At 42.2% G+C, this 25,549-nt stretch overlaps 2 protein-coding genes across 9 annotated transcripts in view; both read left to right on the forward strand.

Moving 5' to 3' along the window:
- The first annotated feature begins 14,904 nt into the window (after positions 1-14,904).
- Gprasp2 (G protein-coupled receptor associated sorting protein 2) lies at positions 14,905-20,601 on the forward strand. Of its 6 annotated transcripts, none has more exons than NM_001163015.1 (7): positions 14,905-15,133; positions 15,616-15,743; positions 16,264-16,340; positions 16,490-16,561; positions 16,724-16,795; positions 17,092-17,174; positions 17,449-20,601. In NM_001163015.1, exon 7 carries the CDS (start codon positions 17,765-17,767, stop codon positions 20,243-20,245), a length of 2,481 nt encoding a protein of 826 aa, NP_001156487.1. In that variant the 5' UTR covers positions 14,905-15,133; positions 15,616-15,743; positions 16,264-16,340; positions 16,490-16,561; positions 16,724-16,795; positions 17,092-17,174; positions 17,449-17,764; the 3' UTR covers positions 20,246-20,601. The 6 variants fall into 6 exon arrangements, with proteins under 6 accessions (NP_001156487.1, NP_001156488.1, NP_001156489.1 ...); NM_001163016.1 differs by having other exon boundaries at positions 15,654-15,743; NM_001163017.1 differs by having other exon boundaries at positions 15,673-15,743; positions 16,490-16,565.
- Positions 17,510-25,549, forward strand: part of Bhlhb9 (basic helix-loop-helix domain containing, class B9) — a 49,443-nt gene continuing 41,403 nt past the window's right edge. For 2 of the 3 annotated variants that reach the window (XM_006528608.2, XM_006528607.2), the window contains exons 1-3: positions 17,510-17,597; positions 21,726-21,824; positions 24,549-24,610. The gene's annotated coding sequence lies outside the window, so the exon portion shown is untranslated. The remainder of the gene's footprint in view (positions 17,598-21,725; positions 21,825-24,548; positions 24,611-25,549) is intronic. The other variant, XM_011247760.1, reaches the window with a different exon arrangement.

The raw sequence follows: 25,549 nt of genomic DNA on the forward strand, positions 1-25,549 counted from the left end.
TTTGTTTTGTTTTGTTTCCAAGGTTTTGTTTCCATGATTTCTTTCTCAGCACATTTATTTATTATAAAAAAGAGGGCTATTGATTGTTTGAGTTACTTTTGTGTCCAGACACTTTGATGAAAGTGTTTATCAGCTGTAGGAGTTCCCTGATGGAATTTTAAGGATCACTTATGTATACTATCATAACATCCATGAATGATGACTTCTTCCTTTCCAAGTTTTATGCATTTGATCTCCTTCCATTGTCTTAATCTAGCTAAGACTTTAAGTATTATATTAAATAGATATGGAAAGAATGGGAAACTTTGTCTTGTTATTGATTTTACTGTGATTGTTTTGACTTTCTGTCCATTTAAGTTAATGTCGGCTATGGGTTTGCTGTAACCTGCCTTTACTGTGTTAAGGTATGTCCCTTTATTACTAATCTCTCAGAACTTTTATCATGAGGGGTTTTTGGATTTTGTCAAAGGCCTTTTCTGCATCTACAGAAATGGTCATGTGGTTTTTCTCTTTCAGTTTGTTTATATAGTGTATTACATTTATCTGTTTATTTATGTTGAACTATTCCTGTATCTTTGGGATGAAGGATACTTGATCTCAGGGAATGATCTTTTTGATGCGTTCTTGGATTCAATTTGTAAATATTTTACTGAGATTTTTTTTTTGGTTTTTTGAGACAGGGTTTCCTCTGTGTAGCCCTGGCTGTCCTGGAACTCACTTTGTAGACCAGGCTGGCCTCAAACTCAGAAATCCTCCTGCCTCTGCCTCCTGAGTGCTGGGATTAAAGGCGTGCGCCACCACGCCCGGCTTGCATCTATGTTCATAAGGGAAAATAGTCAGTGGTTCTCTCTTTGTTGGGTCTTTATGTGGTTTGGGGTATCATGTAACTATGGCTTCATAAGAAAAGTTGAATACGGGAGGCAGAGGCAGGCAGATTTCTGAGTTCGAGGCCAGCCTGGTCTACAAAGTGAGTGCCAGGACAGCCAGGGCTACACAGAGAAACCCTGTCTCAAAAAACCAAAAAAAAAAAAAAAAAAAGTTGAATAATGTTTCTTCTGTTTCTCTTTTGTGGAATAATTTGAGTATTCCTGTTACTTCTTCTTTGAAACTGGCAGAATTCTGCTCTTAATGTATCCAGCCATTTGTTTTTTGGTTGGTTGGTTGGTTGGTTTTGGTTGTTTTTTTGTTTTTGTTTTTGTTTTGGTTTGGTTGAGAGACTTTTAATGCCTGCTTTTATTTCACTAGGGGTTCTAGGTCTATTTAAATTGCTTATCTGATCTTGATAATGCTGGTAAGTATATGTATCAAGAAAATTATTCATTTCTTTTAGATTTTTCCAATTTGGTGGAGTACAGGTTTATAAAGTATGTCCTTATGAGTCTCTGAATTTCCTTGGTGTCTGTTGTTATTTCCCCCCTTTTGTTTCTAATTTTGTTAATATGGATCTTCTCTCTTTACCTTTTAGCTAGTTTGGACAAACGTTTGTTTATCTTATTGAATTTCTCAAAGAACCAACTCTTTTCATTTCATTAATTCTTTTTATTGTTATCTTTGTTTCTATTTTATTGAGTTCATCCCCTAGTTCATTTCTTGCTGTTAATTTCTCTTGGTTGTAGTTACTTCTTTTTGTTCTACAGCTTTCAGGTGTGTTGTTCTATAGCTTTTAGTTGCTAGTATGAGATGTCTCCAGGTTTTTTTGTTTTTTTAATGTAGGCATTTAAAGCTATGAGCTTGCCTCTTAGAACAACCTTCATGTGTCTGATAAGTTTGGCTATGTATTTTATTCATTGACCTTCAATTATAGAAAGTCTTTATTTCTATCTTGACCAATTTTTTCTTTTAGTACAGAGTTGTTTATTTTTAGTGAGTTCCTAAGTTTTCTGTTGCTTTTGGTTGCTGTTGATATCTAGATTTTATCTGTGATGTTCTGATAGGATATAGGGTGTTCTTTTTGGAGAACGTTCCTTGAGGTGCTGAGAAGAAGGTATAGTCTTTTGTGTTTGAGCAAAATGCTCTGAAAATATCTATTGAGTCCATTCAGTTTATAACGTCAGTTAGTTTCTGCATTTCTCTGTTTAGTTTTCGTCTGGATTCCATGTTCATTTGTAGAATGGGGCATTAAAGTATCCCACTATCAGTGTGTGAGGGTCAATATGTGATTTCAGCTGTAGTGGTGTTTCTATTACAAAGTTGAGTGCCCCTGTGTTTGGAGTTTGGGTTCACAGGAGGGAGAAAAGCAGAGCCAAACAGGAACTGCTCAGTTCATCTCCTTGGCATGGGGGTAATAGTGAAGAAAGGTCACCCCAGAAGGCCTACTATAGCAATGGAGATGAGACTGATTCATTGGATTTGGAGGAACAGAAGAATGGAGAAGATCTATAGTCAACTTACCTGGTTCCTTGGCAGGGGTGGCCTGTAGATTAGCACAGGGTGCCTGCTGGAGTTGGGGGCTGAATAAAGCAACAAGTTTGGAGAAGGAGGTTAGGAGAGGAGGGTCTGTGGGATCCACAGGAGATGTGAGCAGAAGTGAGGAAGGAAGGCTGCAGCACGTGTTCTGTTGCAGAGGTAGGGATAAGGGTGGTATGGAGCAGAGGAAGAGTGGTAAAGGTCTTCAGTTAGCTTACTCATTTCCCTGGCCTGCTCAGTTGGTGTATTCGCAAGGAATGCCTACTTGTGTTGGAGACTGGGACACTGAGATGAGTTGAGGGAAGGAAGGTTGAAGGAGAAGAGCTTTGCCATCCATTGTGAATGGAGTCAGAGATGAAAGCGAAACTGTAGTGGGTGTTTTGCTATGCAGTATTGGAATGAGAACAGGGGGCGTTGGGACTGGAGGAGCAGGAGTGGTAAATATCTAATGTCAATCTGTCTGTTTCCCTGGCAGCAGTGCCCCTCCCTGCCAAGTTCTCAGCTCTAAAAAAGAATATAATCACAATTTTTTTAGGAACAGGGGTGGACTTAGAATATGTATTATTCTATTATTAAGTGAGATCATACAATCTCAAGAAAGAAAATCCTGCATGATCTCTCTCAAATGTGAATACACACACACACACACACACACACACATCTGGGTATAGTGTAACATGTACAAAGAGAACAAAATATCTAAATATTAAGAAATGAAGAAAGACTGAATGCAGATAATGGAGACAAGTTATGAAAGAGGATATAAAACTTTTTCCTAGTTTTAACTGTCATGAATCTTTGGTTTCGGTGGTGAATAAGTGAATTAAAATGTATTCAATAATGAAAGTTTCAAATTGTCAAGCTCTACAGCTCCCATTCTGAATTGCCCCTCTCCTTATAAAATTATTTACTGAGATATAGTTAGTTCTGACTAGTTTATGTTTTTATAATAAAGTGTGTGTGTGTGTGTTCCAATTCATCCTCAGAGTGAGCCATTACTATAAATTTAGTATTTTTCAAGGATGGTGTTGTATTTCCTTGATTTCTCACCTCTTTCTATATTACTGCATTACGTATTGCCGGCTCCTTGCTGGGATGGCAAGTGTCAATGGCCCAAAAGAAACACACCAAACCGGGAATCTTGTTGAAACAGGAACTCAACTTTATGGCATCAGCCTCTCACTTATATAAGTTTAGAACATAGGGAGGGGTATTTTTGGTGGAGTAAGATGATGTAGGAGTCAGGGAATGGTGACAGAGAGTATGGAGTGACCAACAGGGCCAATGGCAAAGCTCTACCTCAGCAACAGCAGGTCAGAGGCAGGGCCAAACAGGTCTTGCTGTGTCACCCAGATACGAAAGTGACTGAGACAGGCCTCAAAACTCAAGCCAGGCTCTGGTTTGTCCTCAAGGCCCAAACCAGGACCAATATGGGGCCCAACAGGGTATATATTATTATTTTGTTTATTTGTTTTTTTTTTCTGCTATATTCTTTCAGTTGAAGTAATAGCAACTGAAAGTTGCTAGTATTAGGGTTAGGTTATTATGGTTGAAGTTTGAAGCTAAACCTTCATTTCATGTACTCATTCCTGAATCCTATATTACTCCAAGAGTAGAAAAGTAACTGCAGAAGTGATCATAATTACTAAAGAGCCCACTATGCAAATGTCCTATTAGTTTAAAAGTACCATCAGTTTTACTTCAACAACTGCTAAAGGATAAAGATGGATCAAATGATGTATGTCAGGCTATTAGTTACTAAGATTCATATGGGCAAGATTAGGTAGTAGTATTAGATCAATTGAGGAAAAAAATGAGTGAGAAAAGAAGTATAATGTTGGGTTACTATTAGTGTCCACAAAATTATAATTATTAAATCTATAGAAGACTATAGTTAAGAAGGACAAAGGATAACATTGGGATGAGAGAAAGAGGAATAGAGGTACGAATGAGAGAGAATGAGTTGTGTGTAGTATTCAACAGTAAAATGTATGGAGAAACATAAAACCATTAAACATAACTCAGTAATATACAGACTAAAGCAAGAATACTATAAAATATTTATGCAAGTATAAAGATTAGAAATACCCAAAATTTATATAACAAAAAGATGAAGTGTAATATGAATACACTAGATTACAAATACACATCAATCAGTATTTCTTTCTGGGTGGAATAGGCTTTGGATTCTTTCACTCTTGTGATGTCTCATGTAGTAAAGTATGCTGATCTAGGATGTACAATTTATAATTCCTAGTGCAAATTCATAAAACCATATTGTAGCAGACATTTTCCTACAGAGGCTTAGATGGATTCCCTTTTGGATTGAGCTCCTTGTACAACTACACTGATTGGAGAACTACGGTTCTCAGTTCTCTCCTTGATCTTCTCTATCGGGGCAGCACTATGTGTGAGAGGATAGGGTATGATCCTTTGCTGCCAGTTCCCACTAATCTCAGTGGCAGTGGCAGCCTTTGCTAAGGAAAGACTGCTCTAAGTTCTCAACGTCATACTCGAACACTAGCCTTTACAGCTAGGAGTCATCCTGGACCCTATGCCCACGGAGGTTTATAGAAATTTCAGTGCTACCTACCTTTGGACTCTGCACCAATCTCTTCTCTTATGGTCAATCATGATACTGGCATATTGAGGATAGAAGGAAAGAAGCTTTGTTAGAGAGTGCCTGGTGACCTGCTGCAGCTTTTGTGAGGATATGGTATCACTCTTGCAATGCCACACTACATCCCCACTTTCATGGCCACAACTGATCACAGCGAGCATCACAGTGAGGTCACAGGGCTCATGGATCAGGTCAGGCCCTCACTCTGCGGCACGTACTTCCTTAGGATGGACGTTTCATGGAGTTGTTGTGTGTGGGGGGGATAGAGTTGGGGGTGTGTGGTGGGGGGTTAGGGGAGGTGAGCCATGGTCTATCAGTTCCAACTGATCTCAGCTGGAGTACCATGCATTGGAACTGAGGCTTGACTTCAGTGCCTTCAGTTGCCAGGCCTCACTGAGAGTTGTGTAATCAATCCTTGGTCATCCAGCTAACTTTTCCCACAGTGTTTCTTTGTAAGCAAAGTGCTTTCCTGGGGCTTTTCCCATTGACATTGACAGAACCAGTTGATATGGCTAGATACAGGTTTGGAGCCCCTCTTGCCTGCTTCTCCATAGAGGTCTCACCTGGCTTGGTAAATTTATTTATGGCTATTGTCTCTTGCAGGAATAGAGAGCATTGTGCATTATTCTGTTTTCCTTCATGGAATCACATAGATGTGCCTTCTAATCTGCCATCTTACCCCGAAGTCTCTGGATATAGCACACTCTCGAGAGACTAATTCTCAGTACCATTATGTGAGGAAAAAAACAAACTTTTATCATGGCAACTGCAAACTTTACAAGATATAAAAATACATTAAGTTTAGTTAGAACTCACTAATACATCACCAGTGACCACAAACCCACAAATGGGAGTATGCTCTGAAATTAAATATTATGCAAGATAAATATAGACATAGCAAAGGAAATACATAAAGGAAGGAAGCAAGGAAAGAAGAAAAATAAGGGATACAAGTTTAATCAATCAAAAGAAATTAAGAAAAGGAATGCAAAAGGAGGGGAAGAGAAGAGAAAAGATCAACACATTAAACAAGATAAAGAAAGAAAAAAACTCAGAAGTTTTCAATACTTACAAAGTTCAAGGACAAATTTAAATAAAAATAAGAAGGGGGCAAAGAGATAACTCAGTGAGTAAAGGCACCTGCTGCCAAGTCTGATGATCTAAGTTCAAATCCATCTTAGGATCCAGTTGTTGGGAAAAGATACTATGAGAAATAAAAATTTGAAAATTCATTTTTAAAAGTGTCTTGAACCAGATTAGGATCAAACACAGGCAAACAAAAAATACTAAACCCTTGCTAGAGTCTGTTAATGTATCTATCCACCATAGCCAAAAATCTACTAAGCTATACCCTCACCCAAAACAATGAGTTTATAGTAAAAATTACTAACAGAATTCATAATGCCCGAATGTGCATTCACTTAATGTGCATTTACTTAGTAAACTTTAAAATAAACACGATATAGGGCTATAAGGATTGCTCAATTGTTAAGAGTGCTTCCTGCTCTTCCCAAGAGGACCCCAGTTCAAGTTTCCAGCACTCACATCATGGAGCTCACTTCTTATAACTCCATCCCCTGGTCTCTGTGAGTCCTACAAATGTGATGTACTTATATGCATACAAATAAAATTAAACATTTAAATAAACAAATAAAATTAAACTGCATGTAAAATGAATAGATGAAGCCATGCATGGTTTTGGTACAGAAAATGACAAATGTAAAGATGGGAAGAGAAGACCTAGATGACATGTAAGACTTATCCTTCCTGGTCCTGATTACTCAGTGGCTTAGTCACTGTTCTTTTGCTTTGAAGAGACACCATGACCAAGGCAACTCTTATGAAAGAAAGCATTAATATGGGGCTTCTTTACAGTTTTAGAGTGTGAGTTTATGATCATCATGTAGGGCAGTATGGCAACAGGCGATAGGCACGAAGCTGCAACAGTATCTGAGACCTTCCATCTTACCCACAAGTACAGGCAAAGAGAGGGAGGCTAGACCTAGCATGAGCTTTTGAAACCTCAAAGCCTAGCCCCATTCCAATAAGGCCACACCTCCTAATCTTTCCCAGTTTCAAGCCTGCCTTCAGTAACACACCTTCTCCAAAAAGTACATGCCTCCCAATCCTTCCAAAGACAGTTCTACCAACTGAGGACCAAGCATTCTGCTCTTCTGAGCTGATGTCCAGCTGTGTAGTCAGAAAATAAACTGCCCCATTTTCACTACTATAAGACTCCAGTGCTTTTGTAAGTAGGTGGTGGTCTTTGTTCCTCACATGATGTCCACAGGCTCACCATGAATGAATGCATGCATGAGCACACACAAACACACACACACACATACACACATGCCTACACATACATGATAAATAATAAATGAAATATAAAAAAATAAAGAGAAAAAGAATGAAAAATTTAAAAAGTTGGGTTGAGAAAAAAGAAAACTACTGCTAAACTTAGCAGAGAAGGAGAAAATAGTTAAACTCAGGGGACAAAAAAAAATTACACAACCATCAAAATACTTACAATTAAAGTAGATGAACTTATAAAAGGGAATAAAAAACAACTCCTTGATATAAAATTTTGAAACATGGGTCTGGAGAGATGGGTCAGCAGTTAAATGTGCTCGATGCTTTTGCAGAGGACTCAGGTTCTGTTCCTAGAAACCATACAATGGCTCATAACCATTCAGAACTCCAGTTTCAAGGGATCAAACACCTTCTTCTGGCATCCTCTGGAATCAGGTACATACCTACTGCACTTACATATGTACAGGCACAACACTCATAAACATAAAATAAATGTAAATAAATCTTTTTAAAACATTTCCAAATTAAATATATTTTTACTTATTTTTTAAGAATTCAATACAAGTATACAATGTATCTTGGTCAAATCCCTCCCAGATTCTCTTCCCTTCAATTCCTCCCATACTCCACCACCACTTTTCCTCTCAAGTAGATGTATTTATTCTTTTGAAGTTGCAGCCTTTTTATTTAAATTGTTTGTTTATTATTTGAAAGTTTTATACATGCATATAATGTGTCCTGACACTATCTATTCCCATTTTTCCCTTCAACTCCCCTCGGGGACTCTCCACAAATCTCTTTCACATCATCTTCTTTATTTCATCCTATTATTGTATAGGTATGGCTGCTTTGCTTGTATGGATATCTGTGCGTCACATATATGCCTGATGCCTGTGGAAACCAGAAAAGAGCATCTGGTCCCCTGGAGCAGGATTTAAAGATGGCTGTTAGTTACCATATGTGTGCTGGGACTTGAACTGAGTCCTCTGGAAGGAGAGCCAGTGCTTCTGAACCTCCTCTCTCCAGTCCTGTGTTTTCTTTTTCTTTTTCTTTGTTCCATTTTCTTTAATTATTATTGTTAGATATACATGTATAAATACAGACTGCTGAGCTAATTTAGTATTGCTCATGTGTCTATGTTTTTAAGAATGACCACTTAGCTTAAATAATTAATTAGGGGGCTCATCTCTGGGTAGCAATCATTCTCTTTGTCAACAGTCATTAATTGCCTACAGCTCTTCATCTAGGGTGGCACTTTGGTTCATTTCATTCATCCACATTGGCACGTCGGGTGACACTGTCACTGATCAGGTATTGCTTAGGCTACCATTTATTGTTGAGATTTTATAGAAGCAAGCTATAGAAGACATAATCTCATAGCAAACTTCCTGATCTTCTGGCTCTTAGTCTTTCCAGACACTTTCCTGTAATGTTACCTGAATGTACATCCTCACATGTAGTAGTTGTGTTGTAGATGTATCAATGGGGCCTGGGCATCCCCACAGCCAGTTGTTCTTTGCATTTTGATCAGTTGTGCTTTTCTGTAAGCACATCTGTCTGTCTGTCTGTCTGTCTGCCAGTCTGCTGCAAAAAGGATTCTTTGATGATAGGTGAGAGTTATGCTTATCTGTATGTATAAATGTAATTATTTAGACATTTTATATAGTATACATATATATATATATATATGTGTGTGTGTGTGTGTGTGTATGTGTGTGTGTGTGTGTGTGTGTGTGTGTGTGTGTGTGTGTGTGTGTGTGTAGTATGCTCCCCTGTAGGGTCTGTGACATCACCAGCCAAGGGTAATTGGTTAGTTTTATAGTGCTAGTCATGAATTGTCTGCTACTGAACAGGCCTTAAGTTCAATTAGACAGCTTTTGGTTTCATCCAAGGTACAATGTCACTTTAGGAATATCTTCCCATGCTGGTTATTGGTATTTATAGGTGTCATATTTGTGGAAGACTATTGAAGTTGTCCTTCTTTTGGCAGATTGCATATCTCCTTGCAATGTCAACAGCCTGTGGTGTTTGAGGGGAATCTCAAAGTCCCCTGACCAACAACTTTAAAGGAAGCTTTTCACACTTGGTAATGGAGTTTTTGTTAGATAGACTATGAGTCATTCCAGTGTGTTTATGTATAAATATACATTTATGTACGTTTTATGTATTTAGGTAAGCATGAAACATACACTTTTCCGTGGATTTTTCAAACATGCTTAGTGTTATGAGTCTCTCTTCTCTCCCTCTCCCTTTGTATTACTGAGGAAGAAACTGAAGGCTGGGGTCAGGTGAGTCTTAAAGTAAAGGGGACAGGCTGAAAGGAGATGAAGAGGTTATCTCTGGCCAGCCCATGAAGGAATAGGATAACCAGAAGGGAAGAGGAGGGGAGACAAAGCACTGGCATGCACAGAAAGAGAATAGAATAAAGCTGTTGTCTTGTCAATAGATGTTCATCACACGTACTCCATGTCTCTAAATAAATTCACAACACATTGTCCAATAGATTTTTCAGTCTGGCAATGAAACTTGTCAGTTTTAGTAAAAAGCATTCCTCTGCAGATAACTATCATGACAAGATGCCAGTGCCCCCAACCCCAGAACTGGAAGAGGAATTGGCAGACATCATTTCCAAATGCCTTTGAACCTGAAAAAGTACCAATGGTTTTAAGGAGAACAGTTAGGGAAACACACACACACACAAACACACACACACACACACACACCATCAGAACTTTGATCCCCATCTCTCAAGTATTATTTATTCATCAATGAGGTTATACTGTGCTGAAAAAGAAAAAAAAAAGTACAGCAAGGAAGACAATTTACTTATTGTTTTAAAGATTTTTTTTTTTTGTTTATGCGTGCACATGTCCTTGGAGGACTGAAGAGGGTGTCAGATTCCCAGGAGCTGAAGCTGGGTCACAAAGGTGGGTGCTAGGAACTGGCCATGGATCCTCTAGAACAGCAATGTGCTTTTAACTACTGAGCTATGTCTCCAGCCCCAGGTAAGACCATTTAAACATCAGAATTAAAGTGGTCTTTCTCTAATAAATAGTATTCAGACATCTCCAAATATATTATAAAAGTCACCCTCAGACACTTCTTTTTTCTTTCGTTTCAGTTGAAAATATTTTTTAAAAAATATACTCTATTATTTTCCCTCTCCCAACTCCTCCCAACTCCTCCCAATTTCTCTGCTCACTCAAGTTCACTCCCTTTCTCTCTCACTAAGATACAAACAGGCATCTAAAAATAAGAGTAATAAAACTTAGAGAAATAGGGCTGGAGAGATGGCTCAGCAGTTAAGAGCACTGACTACTCTCCAGAAGGTCCTGAGTTCAAATCCCAGCAACCACATGGTGGCTCACAACCATCCAAAATTAGCTCTGACGCCCTCTTCTGGCGTGTCTGAAGACAGCTACAGTGTACTTACATATAATAAATAAATAAATCTTAAAAAAAAACTTAGAGAAATAAAAACAAACCACAATGAGATGAAGAAAAATCACAAGAAATATTTATAGACTCAGAACACACAGCAATACCATTAAAAGCCTAAAAGCAGAAACCATAATATATATGCAAAGGACCTGCAAGGAAAAAAAATCCGAGAAAGGTTTATGAGGCAATGAACCTCCCAAAATGCCCCTGGGGTAGGCAAGGGGCCTGCCCTTATGTTTGGTTTGTGTATGATCAATGAGACTCCATTGTAGAAACCGATTTTTCATTTGAGAGAAGTTATCAATTGGAGATAGCTTCTGTGCTCGGGATGTTGGCTTGTGTCCACTTCCTCTCTCAGCACTGGGACCCCACCAGTCTCAGACCCTTGCCAGCCCTGTGCATGCTGCCATAGTCTCTCTGACTACATGTTTATCAGTCCTGCTGTGTTTAGAAGGTCTTGCTATGTTTATACGCCTTTCCTTGATGTTCTCCATTCCCTCTTGCATTTACGATCTTTTTGTCTTATCTACTGAGAGGTTTCCTGAGCCCTAAGTGGAGGAATTTGACGGGTACATTCCATTTAGGACTGAGTGTTTTCAAGTCTCACTCTGTATATTGTCTGGCCATGGGTCTCTGTATTCATCCACATCTGCTGCAGAAGGAAGATTATTCGATGATGACTAAGCAAGACAGTGATCTATGAGTATAAGAGAATGCTATTAGGAATAATTTCATTTCTATATTCCTTTAGCAGTAGTATTTAGTTTTATACTAGGTCCCTGATATAAGTAGCCTCAGGTTCTTAGCCACCTGAACAGTGTCACAGATAGATTCCATCTCATAAAATGGCCCTTAAATCCAATCAGATACTCACTGGTTACTATCATGAGTTTTGTGCCACAGTCTTAATCAGGGTTTATATTCCTGAGCAAAAACAAGAAGCAAATTGGGGAGGAAAGGGTTTATTCAGTTTACATTTCCACATTGCTGTTCATCACCAAAGGAAGTCAGGACTGGAACTCAAGCAGGTCAGGAAACAGGAGCTGATGCAGAGGCCATGGGGGGGGGGGGGGCTACTTATTGGCTTGCTTCCCCTGGCTTGCTCAGCCTGCTCTCTTATAGAGCCAAGACTACCAGCCCAGAGATGGCACCACCCACAATGGGCCCTCCCACCCTTGATCCTTACAGCTGTATCTCACGGAGGCATTTCCTCAAGGGAGGCTCCTTTCTCTGTGATAACTCCAGCCTGTATCAAGCTGACACACAAAACAGCCAGTAAAATGCCACTAGCTAGTACATTTTGCAGACAGGACAGCATTATAGACTGAAGGGTTTGTAGCTGGGTTGGTATATATACCTTTCTCCTTTGGTAGCATGCTTTCTAATACCATGAAACACTAGTGAGTATGGGTGAAGGATTTATGTATGCACCCGTTTGACTTCTCATGTTCAATGAGTTGTGTAAGTATTGTCTTCAGAAATAGGACCTTACCGTCAGTTTGTGGAGACAGACAAGAAGCTTTTGCAACAGTCTTGATTGTTTGGGGGTTACTTTTTTCTTAATGTATAAAACATGGAAATAAAGAAAATTTCACAATGAAAATATGGTTCCCCTTCATATCAATAATTGCAAGAAAAGTAACAGTCTCCCCGCCGAGCTCCAAGGACAGTCACAAAAAGTATTTTTTCTTTAGCCAAAAGAGAGAAAAGAGGCAGTGGTGGTTAGCAGTGCTGAGAAATGACTGCAAAACAGAACTTCCTAGAGACTGAAACACTGTGAAAGACAGTGAGTATAGGACTTACCAGGATGGGAAAGGAGTTTGTTAATACTGCTATAACAAATTACAGTGCCTTCCTCAGTATCCACACGAGAGTGCTTCTAGAATGGTCCTCAGACCAATGCCTGTGGGAACTCGTCACTTTCATGAAACAACAGCATTTTCATAGACCATATGTACTTTCTCCAATATAACTTTGTCTGCTTTAGATTGCTTAAAATATTGAATGCAAGGGGCTAGAGAGATTGCTCAGCTATTGAGAGCATTTACTACCCTTGAAGAAGACCTAAATTTAATCCCAGCAACCAGATTTTGGCTCACAACCATCTTTAACTCCAGTAACAAGGGATCCCATGTCCTTCTGACCTCTGCAGGTACAAAGCAAGCCTGTGGTACACCAACGCACTTGCCTGCAAAACACAAATACACATAAAATAATAAATTGTTCTTTCAAAAGGTTTAAGATGCTGACTACAGTGTACATTTTATGAGGCTCGTGGAACTCTCTTGCTGGGAGCATGTTAGTAAGACAAAGTCTTTTTCCATCCAGGGTTCTTTGAACATATAGAGGTGAAACAGCGGCTAGACAGTCAACTGTATTACAAATATAGTAGCATAAGATATAGTTATTGCCCGGTGGTGGTGGCGCACGCCTTTAATCCCAGCACTTGGGAGGCAGAGGCAGGCGGATTTCTGAGTTCGAGGCCAGCCTGGTCTACAAAGTGAGTGCCAGGACAGCCAGGGCTACACAAAGAAACCCTGTCTCGAAAACAAACAAACAAACAAAAAAGATATAGTTATTATTTTACAATTATGGAAGTTAGAAATTATTTTAAAAACTGACACTAATGTAAAGGTCTTATGAGAGTTCCTTTCCTTCTAAGATTACAAGGGAGAATCTTCATTGGTTTTCTTCCTGTGTTCTGGAGACAGGTTACATTCTATGGCTACTGTAGTCCTTACATCTTCAAAGCTAATAAGGGACTTTTCAGCTGCCCCCTCCCCACATGCTGTTTCCTTCAAACACAGGATTTATGCCACACCTATAATCTTTACAGTTATATTGGGTAGACTCATCTAGCAGAATTGTGTGCTAGATCCCACTATTTGCAACTGGAGTTCCACCTGAAACCTCAGTTCTCCTTGGCCGAATAATGTATGTTCACATATCCTTGGGGTTGTTGTTTTGCTGCAAACTAACTAGGTGTTTAAAGGAATTTCTAGATGAGCAAGCCCGGCAGCTTTACTGTGTGCTTAAGGCCATTCCTGATTTTCTCACAAAACAAGCAAAGAGGATGGAGAGCAGAGGGAATTTTGTGGGTGGGGTAAAAGAAAAGACTCAAAGTCAGCCAGGGGTGGGTTGTGAGAGAAAAAATGCACAGAGGGTGGTTTCCCTGACAGTTACAGTGAATCGAGTTGTGGCTGAGATCCAAGCTAGTTGATCCTCCTGCATATGCATGCTGCCAAAAACAAGAGCTTGGACCTGACTGGGAAGAGATGAGTTCAGAGAACCATAGGCAAGGAAACTGAACAGGCCCAATATGGCTCCCAACACTAGGCTGTAGGTCTCTATGGCACCCTGTAAATACTGACAGGGAAAGGACAATTGTGGGGACAGACAATAAGTCAATAAGTAACCCAAGGGTATTGCTCCTTAGAATGAGAACATCTCTCTCTCTCTCTCTCTCTCTCTCTCTCTCTCCACCCCTCTCTTCTTTTCTCCCTCCCTCCATCCCTCTGTGCCTCTATCTCCCTTTTGAAAAGTGGACAGTGGTGGGGGTTGTAATGAAAGCCCCCATGTCCTATCCTTTAGATTCAAAAATGCTCTCCTCTTCATGGTTGCATGAGCCAGTAAGAGAAAACATGGGAGAATCAACAGGAACCTACTGGCTGGCTGGCTGTTGCTAGGTCACCTGTCCCCTCTCAGGCTGCATTACTAACAGCCCCCCTCCCCTTCCATTGGCGACAGAAAGGGGGGGGGAGGTTGGGAGGGAGTACAGAGTGGGTGCTGTGATGGGTAGGCACTGTCCAGCCTCGTTCTGAAGTGCAAATCTAGGGGCCACTCAGTATCCCTCCGCTGCTCCCCCCTGCTCCCTAACTGCAGACCTTCTCCTCCTTATAGTCCCCCCCTTCCCAAAACCCTCATAGACTCTAGGTCTTAGCCATCCCACACACTGTTGTGGCGCCAAAAAAAAAAAAGTGGTGGTGGTCTCTGGTTAGGGTGAACAGGGGTCTGCAGACGCCTAACCGGTGCAACCCACCCCTCCAAGAGGAGTGGGGCTGTCTGGCCCCGCCCACTCCGAGTCGGAACTACAGTGGGTCCGGGAGGGGGCGTAGAGCCCCGTGCGCAGTATCCCTCCGCCCCCTTCCCGACACCCTCGAGGAGAGCTGGCTTGTCGCATCCTGCGCAGCCCCTGCCTGTTTGGTGCAGAGGCGTGGGGACAGGACACATCTCTGCCATTCCACTCGCGCGCAAAGCGTTAAAGGCCAGTGAGAGGATCTGCAGAGGACAGAGAACACCCAGGAATAGGAGTCGGACGTGGGGGAGCCCAGGGACCTGGGCCGTGCGCCTGGCCAGGCAAGTGGGGGTGTGTCGAGGGCTCTGGGCGGTCGCGCACTGCAAACAACTGCCTGGCCCTGACAGTTCAGTGGAGGCAAAGGGGTCGCAGCTGCTCCCTGGAGTGTGCGCGGTGCCCGGAGACCCCAGACCGTGGTGGGGAGGAGGAAGCGGGGAACTAAGGCAGGGCCGCAGGAGCAGGGGGCGGCTGAGGAGGCAAAGTCTGCGGGTTTTGGAGGGTGGCAGAGCCTACAACCTGACAGCCTCCCTCCAGGTGTCAGTCCGGGACCAACACAGGTTATGAGGTAGGTGGCCACAGGAGAAATGGCGGTGGGGGGTTGCGGGGGAGGAGGACAGCAAGCCTGGAGCCCATGGATGTGGGTGCAGGTGCAGGGGGCCAACTCAGCTGGTGGGTGGTGAGTCGCCTCGGCTATTAGGGCTCCGAAATGGTTCCTGAGAGGGGCCCTGGTACCCTGCATCCTGGGTGCTGTCACTCCCCACAGGCTTCTGATTGATGGAAAGTGACCTGTCTGCATGGTAGGTCTGGCATATTCTGACAGGCCACGGTGAGCATCTATAGACCAGAAGCTTGAGAAAAGAAGAAGAGAAAAAACAGCGCGGATTTCTGGAGGTGTGTAGTAATGGGGATGGGCACCAGACAGTGAGTGGAGATGCAAAAAATGGTGGGGGTGACTGGCCAGAACAGGTGGGATATCCATTAGTGTCTCCTAATCTCATTTCTCACAACCTTGTAGGTACCTTCCACACTGCCTTTCCCCTCCCTCCCAAATCTGGGGTCTGAAAAGATGGTTTGGGGATGATGACGGAGTCATAAATCCAAGGACCACTTCAGAACCTGGTTTCTAGAATGTGCTGCGCCCTTCCCCCATTTTTTGCTGCGCAAGGAAAGGAAATATGGCCACCTAGTGGCGGATCTTCAACATTGCAGAAGGGACTAATAAGGATGACATCAAAGAAGGGGGTGTTACCTCAGGAGCCCTACAGCCAGGCTAAATAAATCTAGAATGTTCCAGCAGTAGGACCCTAAATGCTGAAAGACACATGATCTGGTTCATATCCTTGGTGACATTCATAACATGATCAGCTGCTACCATCATATAAGTGCCATACATTTTCATCTTTGTCCACAGCCCTGCTTTAAGGCTGGTCAGTTCTTCAAGCAAGGGAAGAAGGCTTCAAGGCGACTGTCTCAAATCTCTGGAGATTGGTGAGACTCAGGGCAGTGCAGGAGCCAGCCACTGAGGAGGCAAATTCAGATTGCTCTAACCCAAGAGGGTGTTTACTGTCCCCTTAATTTGCCCACACCTGCTGCCATCATTTCCTGATTGTCATACATTTTCATGTCTTTGTCCACAGCCCTGCTTTAAGGCTGGTCAGTTCTTCAAGCAAGGGAAGAAGGCTTCAAGGCGACTGTCTCAGATCTTGGAGGTTGGTGAGACTCAGGGCAGTGCAGGAGCCAGCCACTGAGGAGGCAAATTCAGATTGCTCTAACCCAAGAGGGTGCCCGATGCCTTTATTGTCCCCTTAATTTGCACAAAGCTGCTGCCATCATTTCCTGATTGTCAGACATTTTCATGTCTTTGTCCACAGCCCTGCTTTAAGGCTAGCCAGTTCTTCAAGCAAGGGAAGAAGGCTTCAAGGCGACTGTCTCAGATCTTGGAGGTTGGTGAGACTCAGGGCAGTGCAGGAGCCAGCCACTGAGGAGGCAAATTCAGATTCTAACCAAATTCAGATCACTGCCCCCTTAATTTGCTCAATGGTGTGGCATCCTTTATTTCCTTTTAGGGATATTAAGAATATTGAGGTAGGTGTGAGTTAGACTATGACCCGCAGGAGAAGACCAGGGAACAGAGACTTTAGACAGAAGCAGGCATGGTTTTGTTGTTGTTTGTTTGGGTTCAGGGATCTGTGCCCATCTTCCAAGCACTGAGAGTCCATTTTGTTTCATGCACTTGTAGGACTCCCTGCAGTGAGTCAGCTGTTGGTCTTTAACACCACTTGAACGCAGAGAAGAGGGGAGACCTGCACCACATCTGTGAAGGTGGGTATGGGAGAGGGGTTCACTTTTAGGTGGGGTAATCTCAATCACCCCAGAGTGACTACTGTGAGACTTGGGGATCCCCTCTCTGTCCATTGCTAGTGTGTGCACTTTCTCCTGGACTCTGTACCTGTTTCCCAGCAGGCAAAAGGAACACAGGGATTTTCTCATGGCTGAGCTCTTCCCCTCAGCATTACGCACCAGCGTCTCTTTGTAAGTTTCTCCAGGAGGCAACAGAATTGCGTAGGCCTGATTTCCCCGTGCTTCTCTCTCCTAGGTCGCCTGCCGTGGCTGCTTGGTGGTGCTGAGGTTGCTGCTGACCAGTGCAATCATCAGGTCTGCACTCACCCAGGACCTGTCCATCGTCCTCCAGCTTGATTTCAGCTCTTCTGCAGTGTATCTGTGTTATTGACTGAGACTGCTTGGGTAGGAGTCTCATTGGTACTGGATTAGTTGGTCATTTACACCTTGTTCCTCACTATATATCTTGAGTACTCAAAGGTCAGAGTGGGAAGGTACAATACTGTGACAGACCTGTCATTGAGACTGAGGCTTTGGTAGGCATTCTTAAATTGAGCCTTCTAACTTGTACCATGACTGGGGCAGAAGTTGAGACCGGTTCTCAGGCCAAGCCTGATAAGAAGCCTCAGGAAGAGGTCGCAGGTGGGGCTGAGAGAGAAAGTGAAGCCCCTCTGGTGGTCAGACCCAAAGTCAGGCCTCAGGCTCCAGCAACAAGTGGTGCTAGGCCCAAAACTGAAACTAAATCTTCCTCTCGGGCAAGGCCTAAAACTGAAACCCAGTCAGTGTCTGGAACAAGACACCGAATGAGTGGAGCAAGGCCGAGATCTGAGGCTCAATTAATGTCTGGGGCCAGGCCTAAAACCGATGCCAGGGCAGTAGGTGGTGCTCGCCCTAAGACTGAGGCCAAGCCAATCCCAGGAGCAAGGCCTAAGGGTGATGCCCAGGCTTGGGCCCACAGTGAGTTTGGAGCCGAGGCAATGCCACGTGCTGAGAGAGCACACTTATCTAATTCTGTCACATGGCCACCAGTCAATGTTGGGTCTGCAACTGTTACTAAATCTAAGAGTCTGTCTATGAATACAGAACTGGCCAGTATGGGTAGTGAAATCTTTTCTGGCACCCAGGGTCAGCCTGGAATCGAGCCCTGGTTTGGACCGAGAGAAGAGGCTAATATGGGTTCTTGGTGCTATCCCAGGCCCAGAGCCAGAGAGGAGACCTCTAATGAGTCTGCAGATGAAAACTCTACAATGTCTTCTTTCTGGACTAGAGAGGAGACTAGTATCAGATCATGGCCCAGGGAAGAGGTGAACACTAGGTCCAGGCACAGGGCTAAACATCAGACTAATGCCAGGTCGAAGCCCAGATCCAAACAAGATCCCTATATTGATTCTTTGTCTGGGTCCGAGGATGAGGCCAGTAACCCATTCTGCTTTTGGGCTGGAGAAAATACTAATGACATGTTTAGGGCCAGAGGCAGGGATGAGGCGAATGCCAGACCCAAGATCAGGACAAAGAGAGAGGACTATTTTGAAGATGAAGATGAGATCTATAAAGAGTCCTGGCTTTTGCCTGGGGAAGAGGGTAATAGATTTAGGCGCCGAGACAAGGAAGAGCCTAATAAGACCTTGAAAAATGAGAACGAAAAAGATGTTAAAAATGATGAAACAGTCGAACAAGAGTCCAGGCTTGAGGAGGAAGTCATTATTGGGTCCTGGTTCTGGGCAGAACAGGAGACTAATGTGGAGGCTGGAGCTTCAGCAATCTGTGACGCTGAACCAGGGGCTGAAGAGGGGGCCATTGGTGGATCCCTGTTCTGGACCGAAGAAAAGCCTAGTTTGGGGGCTGTGGCCAGAGATGAGGTCAGGCCTGAGTCTGAAGAAGAGGCACTATTTGGGTCCTGGTTTTGGGATAGGGATGAGGCCTGCTTTGACCCAAATCCTACTCCTGTGTACACAGCTAAGAGCAGGTACAGAGATCCAGAAGAGGATCTTAATTTAGCATCCAGGCCCAAAACCTGGGACGAGGTTACCATCGAATTCAAACCTCCTTGCCATGGGCTTGGGTTCCCTTCCCCAAGACCCTTTATCATTCCTGAAGGGGCTTCTGGAAATAGTGAGGAAAAAGCCAAGAATGCAGAGCTTGGCGCAGAGGGGGAAGAGCAGGACTCTGTGGCTCAGCGTGATCTTCCTGAACCCGAGTTTCCATTTCAGTATGATCCCTCTTACCGCTCAGTCCAGGAAATTCGCGAGCATCTTAAGGCCAGGGAAAGTGCACAGCCAGAGAATTGGTCTTGCACCTGCATCCAGTGTGAGCTTAGAATTAGTTCTGCAGAATTTGAGGAGCTTCTTTTACTGATGGACAGGATTCGTGATCCTTTTATCCATGAGATAGCTAAGATTGCAATGGGCATGAGAACTGCTTCTCAGTTTACCCGGGATTTCATTCGCGATTCGGGTGTTGTCTCACTGATTGAAGCCTTGATGAATTATCCTTCCTCCCGAGTGAGGACTAATTTTTTGGAAAACATGGTTCACATGGCTCCCCCTTATCCAAATCTAAACATGATTGAGACATTTATTTGTCAAGTGTGTGAGGAGACACTTTCACATAGCGTGAATTCCCCTGAACAGCTAACTGGAATGAGGATGCTTAGACATCTCACTATAACTACTGACTATCACGTACTGATTGCCAATTACGTGTCTGGGTTTCTCGCCTTATTAACCACAGGCGATGCAAGAACCAAGTTTCATGTTCTGAAAATGCTGTTGAACTTGTCTGACAATCCGATGGTGGCAAAAAAACTATTCAGTGCCAAAGCTCTATCAATATTTGTGGGTCTCTTTAACATAGAGGAGACTAATGATAACATTCAGATTGTTATTAAAATGTTTCAGAACATCAGTAATATTGTAAAAAGTGGAGCGATGTCTTTACTTGATGATGATTTCAGTCTTGAGCCGCTTGTTTCTGCATTTCATGAATTTGAAGAGCTAGCTAAACAGCTGCAGATCCAAATAGACAATCAAAATGATCCCGAGGAGGGACAGTAAAGTTAGTGTGATTTAACCACCTGCCACTCATCAGCCTTATGTTCCCAAAGAGTCCCAAATAGTGCTTTGGTGTTCACAGTCTGTTTCTGTGTCGTAACTTATATTTTTAATGCTAATGTTAACTTGTCAATCTCTTGTTGTGAGCTGGATCGTTTGTGGATGCCAAAAATGAATATCAGAACTGAAAACACACTTGTTGCTATTTGTCTTACCGTCCAGATTGTGATATTTTTTAGTGTTGAGCTCCCAGTGAAGCAAGTCATATGTGTAAGCTATCCTGCTATTTGTCATTTAAACATGTGGTTCTCTGCTTGAGTCTGGGTTTTCAATAAAGTTCGATGTTAAAGTTGCCATAAATGACCCTTCTTCACTTTAAAACTCAGGCGCAGGTACATTATACACATTCAAAAATAGAGGATTAGTAGTAGAACAAACACATGCTTACTAGAAAATCCTATTTTAGGAAGGGAGATTATTGTGGGCTTTGGTACTCAAGAAATGTTTCAAGGAAGTTGGACCTAGATAAAGTAGTCACTGAGCTGTAAGCATTCCTGGAAATGAACCATGGGGATGTGAAGAAAGGTGTGTGATAGGAAATATGTTCCAGTAGCATGAATGACATGAGCAGAGTGAGTGAGAGAACCTTAGGAAGTGATAGATAGAGCTGCGAAACCGGGACAAGGTGAGTTTGGAGTAACTGGGTAACCCGAATTGCAGTTAGGTGTAGATTTTGTTTCAATACTACCTAAAGGGTGAATGAAAGAGACTCAAATTCTATAGTTCTCAACCTGTGTGTCTCAACCCCATTGGCAAACCTCTATATCCCAAAAATACTTACATTGTGATTCATAATAGTAGCAAAATAACCTTTATGGAGTAGCAAAATAAATTTTGTGGTTGGGGGTCACTACAACAGGAGTAACTGTGAGCCCATTTAATTAGGCACTCACCCTTCTTAATGTTTCACCCCTTTATATACACATACACCCAGATATATACACACACATGTATATGTATGCATATATATGTATATATATACATACATATAAAGAATTTGGCATCATATTTGAAAAATTAGGTCTTAGCTTTAAAAATTTGTGTATAAATAAAATATATACAATTCATTGTGGCTGAAGCAGCTCTATACAGCCCTTATCTGGATTAAAATATACAGTGTTAAATTCTTAGAGACAGATATTAAAGAAACACAAAATTTAACAAAATATACAAAAGGCAATATGTTTCCATCCAGTGACTCTAGTTGTAGGTGGGTATGTGTGTGTGTGTGTGGGGGGGTGTTCCTATAAGCAATTAACATAAGGTGTTAAAAAGTTTAGAGGTAAAGTGATTTATAAAAGTTATAAATAAGCGAGACTTTAGAATCAAGATTGCTAACTTTGTATTAGGCTGTTGATGGTACAAAAAATGGAATTTCTCATGTAATTATTACACTCAAACAATCATAACATTTCCTTTTTAGGTGGCAACAAAGTTCTGCAGCTAGACAGTGGTGATGGTTGCAACAACCTTGAGAATTTACTTATGTCACTGAATTGTACAGTTTAAATTGATTACAATGGTAAGTTTTATGTTCTGTGTATTTTGCCACAACAAAAGCCACAGACTACAGCAGACCTTCTTCTGGGAGTATTTCACAAGTCGGGAATGAAGTTGGTTTGGAGATAAGACTACAAGTTGTGGGAAATATACACTTTTTCATTATTTTTAGACAGGAGAAATCTTATTTCCTTGACCTGAGAATGTTATATATCTTCATACATATAAAATTGTGACTCATATTAGTTAAATATGAGCGTGGTAAAAGAATTTTATCAAAACAATACACACTTCATAAGCTTGAGAAGCAGTCAAAAGGGATGTGTGTATATCCTATACATACAGTATAAAGATATAAATAAGATATACCAAACTTCATACATATTGTGAATTAAATGATAGAATAATTTTACAGAATTATATAAAAACTGATTACCATTTTATGTGCAGCATCTTGAAACATTTAATGTTATCCATAGTATTAGACAAATCTTCAATATCTAGTGAGCAAAATATCTACAATAGGAGCCTAAGCAAGCATGAAAAGTAGCTCAATCAGTAGAGTGTGGAATCTCATGGCAGACTAAAGTAGGATCTAGTAGCCTGTGCTGATTTTGCCCAAACATTGCAGGATGTACCGGACAGCACAACACTTTCCCACCTTACTTTAGTATATGGATTGTAGAAATGGGGCAAAGTGGCAATTTAGTCTCTCTTTATAAACCACAAACCTGACACAGGGACAGTTATCATGGTAGGAAGTAGAGTTTAAGTGTTTGTTTGGTTGATACATTTCAAGATTTTCTGTGTGTGTTTTCAAATGTTTGAACATTATACAAATTAGTGCTAAAGAATCAGTTTATGACCCAACTCAGGGAACCTTTTCTTTCTGTCTGTCTCTCTGTCTCTCTCTCTCTCTGTGTCTCTCTCTTTCTTTCTGTGTGTGTCTCTCTGTGTCTGTATGTGTCTCTCTGTGTCTGTCTCTCTCTGTCTCTTTCTCCTTTTTTAAAAATAGTGCAAGCACTCTTACAGAACATGCCCCAGGCTTCAGGCTAGAAGCTTTGACTACTAATCCAGCTAGCCTTCCGGCTTTCTGTCTTCAGGGCAAGGGCGTTCAGGTTCTTCTGCTATGGAGTTCAGCACCAGAGGCAGAACGGTCTGTCCCCCATGCCTCAGAGCTGCTATAGATGTTCTGGTCTGATGGGGAGTTGTATGATAAAGCTTGTGCTTGGACAGGCAGAGAGGTATGCTTACTGTCATAGAGAAGGAAAGGAAAGACCTGACAATTGGGATAGGTATAACAGAAGGCAAGAAGTATCGAAAGGACCCAGATGTAGCTGTCTCTTGTGAGACTATGCCGGGGCCTAGCAAACACAGAAGTGGATGCCCACAGTCAGCTAATGGATGGATCACAGGGCTCCCAATGGAGGAGCTAGAGAAAGTACCCAAGGAGCTAAAGGGATCTGCAACCCTATAGGTGGATCAACATTATGAACTAACCAGTACCCCGGAGCTCTTGACTCTAGCTGCATGTGTATCAAAAGATGGCCTAGTCGGCCATCACTGGAAAGAGAGGCCCATTGGACACACAAACTTTATATGCCCCAGAACAGGGGAATGCCAGGGCCAAAAAGGGGGAGTGGGCGGGTAGGGGAGTGGGGGTGGGTGGGTATGGGGGACTTTTGGTATAGCATTGGAAATGTAAATGAGCTAAATACCTAATAAAAAATGGGAAAAAAAAAGAAGTTAAGGTAATTGAGCCAGTACTGTCCATGCTGTGTTAGCTTGAAAGCCATTTTTCAAAACATGTCCAGGAAACAAAATATCCAATAAAATAATTAAAAAAAAAACATGTCCAGAAGGACAACTTTAATTAATGAAAGAAATAATCCCTCAGCCAGGTAAAGGTGTGTTTGCCATGTCACAAGCTCAGGAAACTAGTACTAGTCATGCTATAGGATAGAGTCTGTGAATAAACAGCAGTTGCTATTGAAGTATGTAGGAACTGAGAAATGGCATCCTTTGGATGTCTTCTGAATACCCTCTCATCCTATCTCTAGGCTCCCACCCCATGCTGGGTCTGTCTCTGTCAGTCTCTCTCCACCCATCCACCCACCCGCCCTGGTCCATGTGGATATGTGTCTGGAGGGTCTGGAGGTGATAAAGAGATGACCTTATGGGTAGTATTGGCTTTAGGAGCCCAGAGGGGAGACAGTAGTTACTGCCACTCTGCTTCCCACGATACGGCCCTGTCTCTTGTTCTCTACTTTCTGTTTGGTTTCATTCATGGCAGCAGCCAGCCAGCCACTGGAAATGTCCCAGTCCAAGTTCAGCATTGTGGAGAAGAAAAGAGTGAACTTGATATCTGCCTTTTTCCTCCAGGGTTCCATCTGGCCACAGATAGAATTTAATGTCACCCAGTCAAATTTAGGGACAATAATAGGAAACATAGACTGAAAGGGAGAAAATATGGATGCTTTGCTTTTCACATGGAATTTCTCATTGGGCTTCTCCAATCTTCCTAACCTCCAAATGATTCATGGATCTTATTCCCAGACAACTGCCGACCCTTGGGAGACTCCCCTTCTCTACTGTCCTGCATCTGAGATACTTGGTTTTTAGGATCCTATAGAAATTATTTCATAGAGAACCTCATAAGTTTTATTCTGCACACCATTTTCTATCTTCCTTGCATTTTGTTTACTATCCATTTCTTAGGATTTTTTTTCCTTTGTTTCTATCCTAGATAGCAGCCATTGGTACATTCTTGTCTTTTCTGAGTAGTCCCACATATCCTCTGAGTACCAGGTAAATGAAAACAATTCATATGATGATACATGTGTGTGTTTTGTTTTTTGTTTCTTTGTTTGTTTTTTTGTTTTTGTTTTTCAAGACAGGATTTCTCTTTATAGCCCTGGCTGTCCTGGAACTCACTTTGTAGACCAGGCTGGCCTTGAACTCAGAATTCCGCCTGCCTCTGCCTCCCAAGTGCTGGGATTAAAGGCATGCACCACCATGCCCGGCTGATGTGTTTTGTTTTTTAAACCACTTTTTTTTTCATTCTCTGAAAACAACGTTTGCCTGGCCTACAATTTAATTTCAATACAACATTACCCAAAGCTAGTAAAGGCTCCACAGTTTAAGGTCTCAGTGTCACAAGACTGACTCCATTGCCAGATGACAATCACAAGTAGTGAATGTTCGGATTACTAACACTTCTCTTTGACTTGGGTACTAATCACAAGTTTCCACAACCATTTTCCTGTTCAGGAATTTGTTACAAATAGTCGAAGAAATTACGGAAATGCTTTCCTGTTACTAGTTTGTAATAAAAGATTATAAAGTCTGAGTGGCAAAGTAGGAGAGGTGACACGTAGGGCAGTGTCCAGAAGGGTACAATATAAAGGATCGGCTGTTCCCAGGGAGTTGCAGTGGCTTACCATTAGTGCTCTCACTAGTTGCCAGTTGGAAAACTTTTCTTTTTTTTTCTTAGATATTTTCTTTATTTACATTTCAAATGTCACCCCCTTTCCTGATTTCCCTCCGAAAACTCCCTATCCCATCCCCCCTCCCCCTGCTCACCAACCCACCCACTTCTGCCCTGCCACCCTGGCATTCCCCTACAATGGGGCATAGAGCTTTCACAGGACCAAGGGCCTCTCCTCCCATTGATGACCAATTAGGCCATCCTCTGCTACATATGTGGCTGGAGCCATGGGTCCCTCCACGTGTACTCTTTGCTTGGTG

Source organism: Mus musculus, chromosome X (assembly GCF_000001635.26).
Source record: "Mus musculus strain C57BL/6J chromosome X, GRCm38.p6 C57BL/6J".
Classification (NCBI taxonomy): Eukaryota; Metazoa; Chordata; class Mammalia; order Rodentia; family Muridae; genus Mus; species Mus musculus.

What these genes read in the sequence shown, in the direction of transcription:
- Gprasp2 (NM_001163015.1), top strand. Translation starts at nt 17,765, where the DNA reads ATGACTGGGGCAGAAGTTGAGACCGGTTCTCAGGCCAAGCCTGATAAG.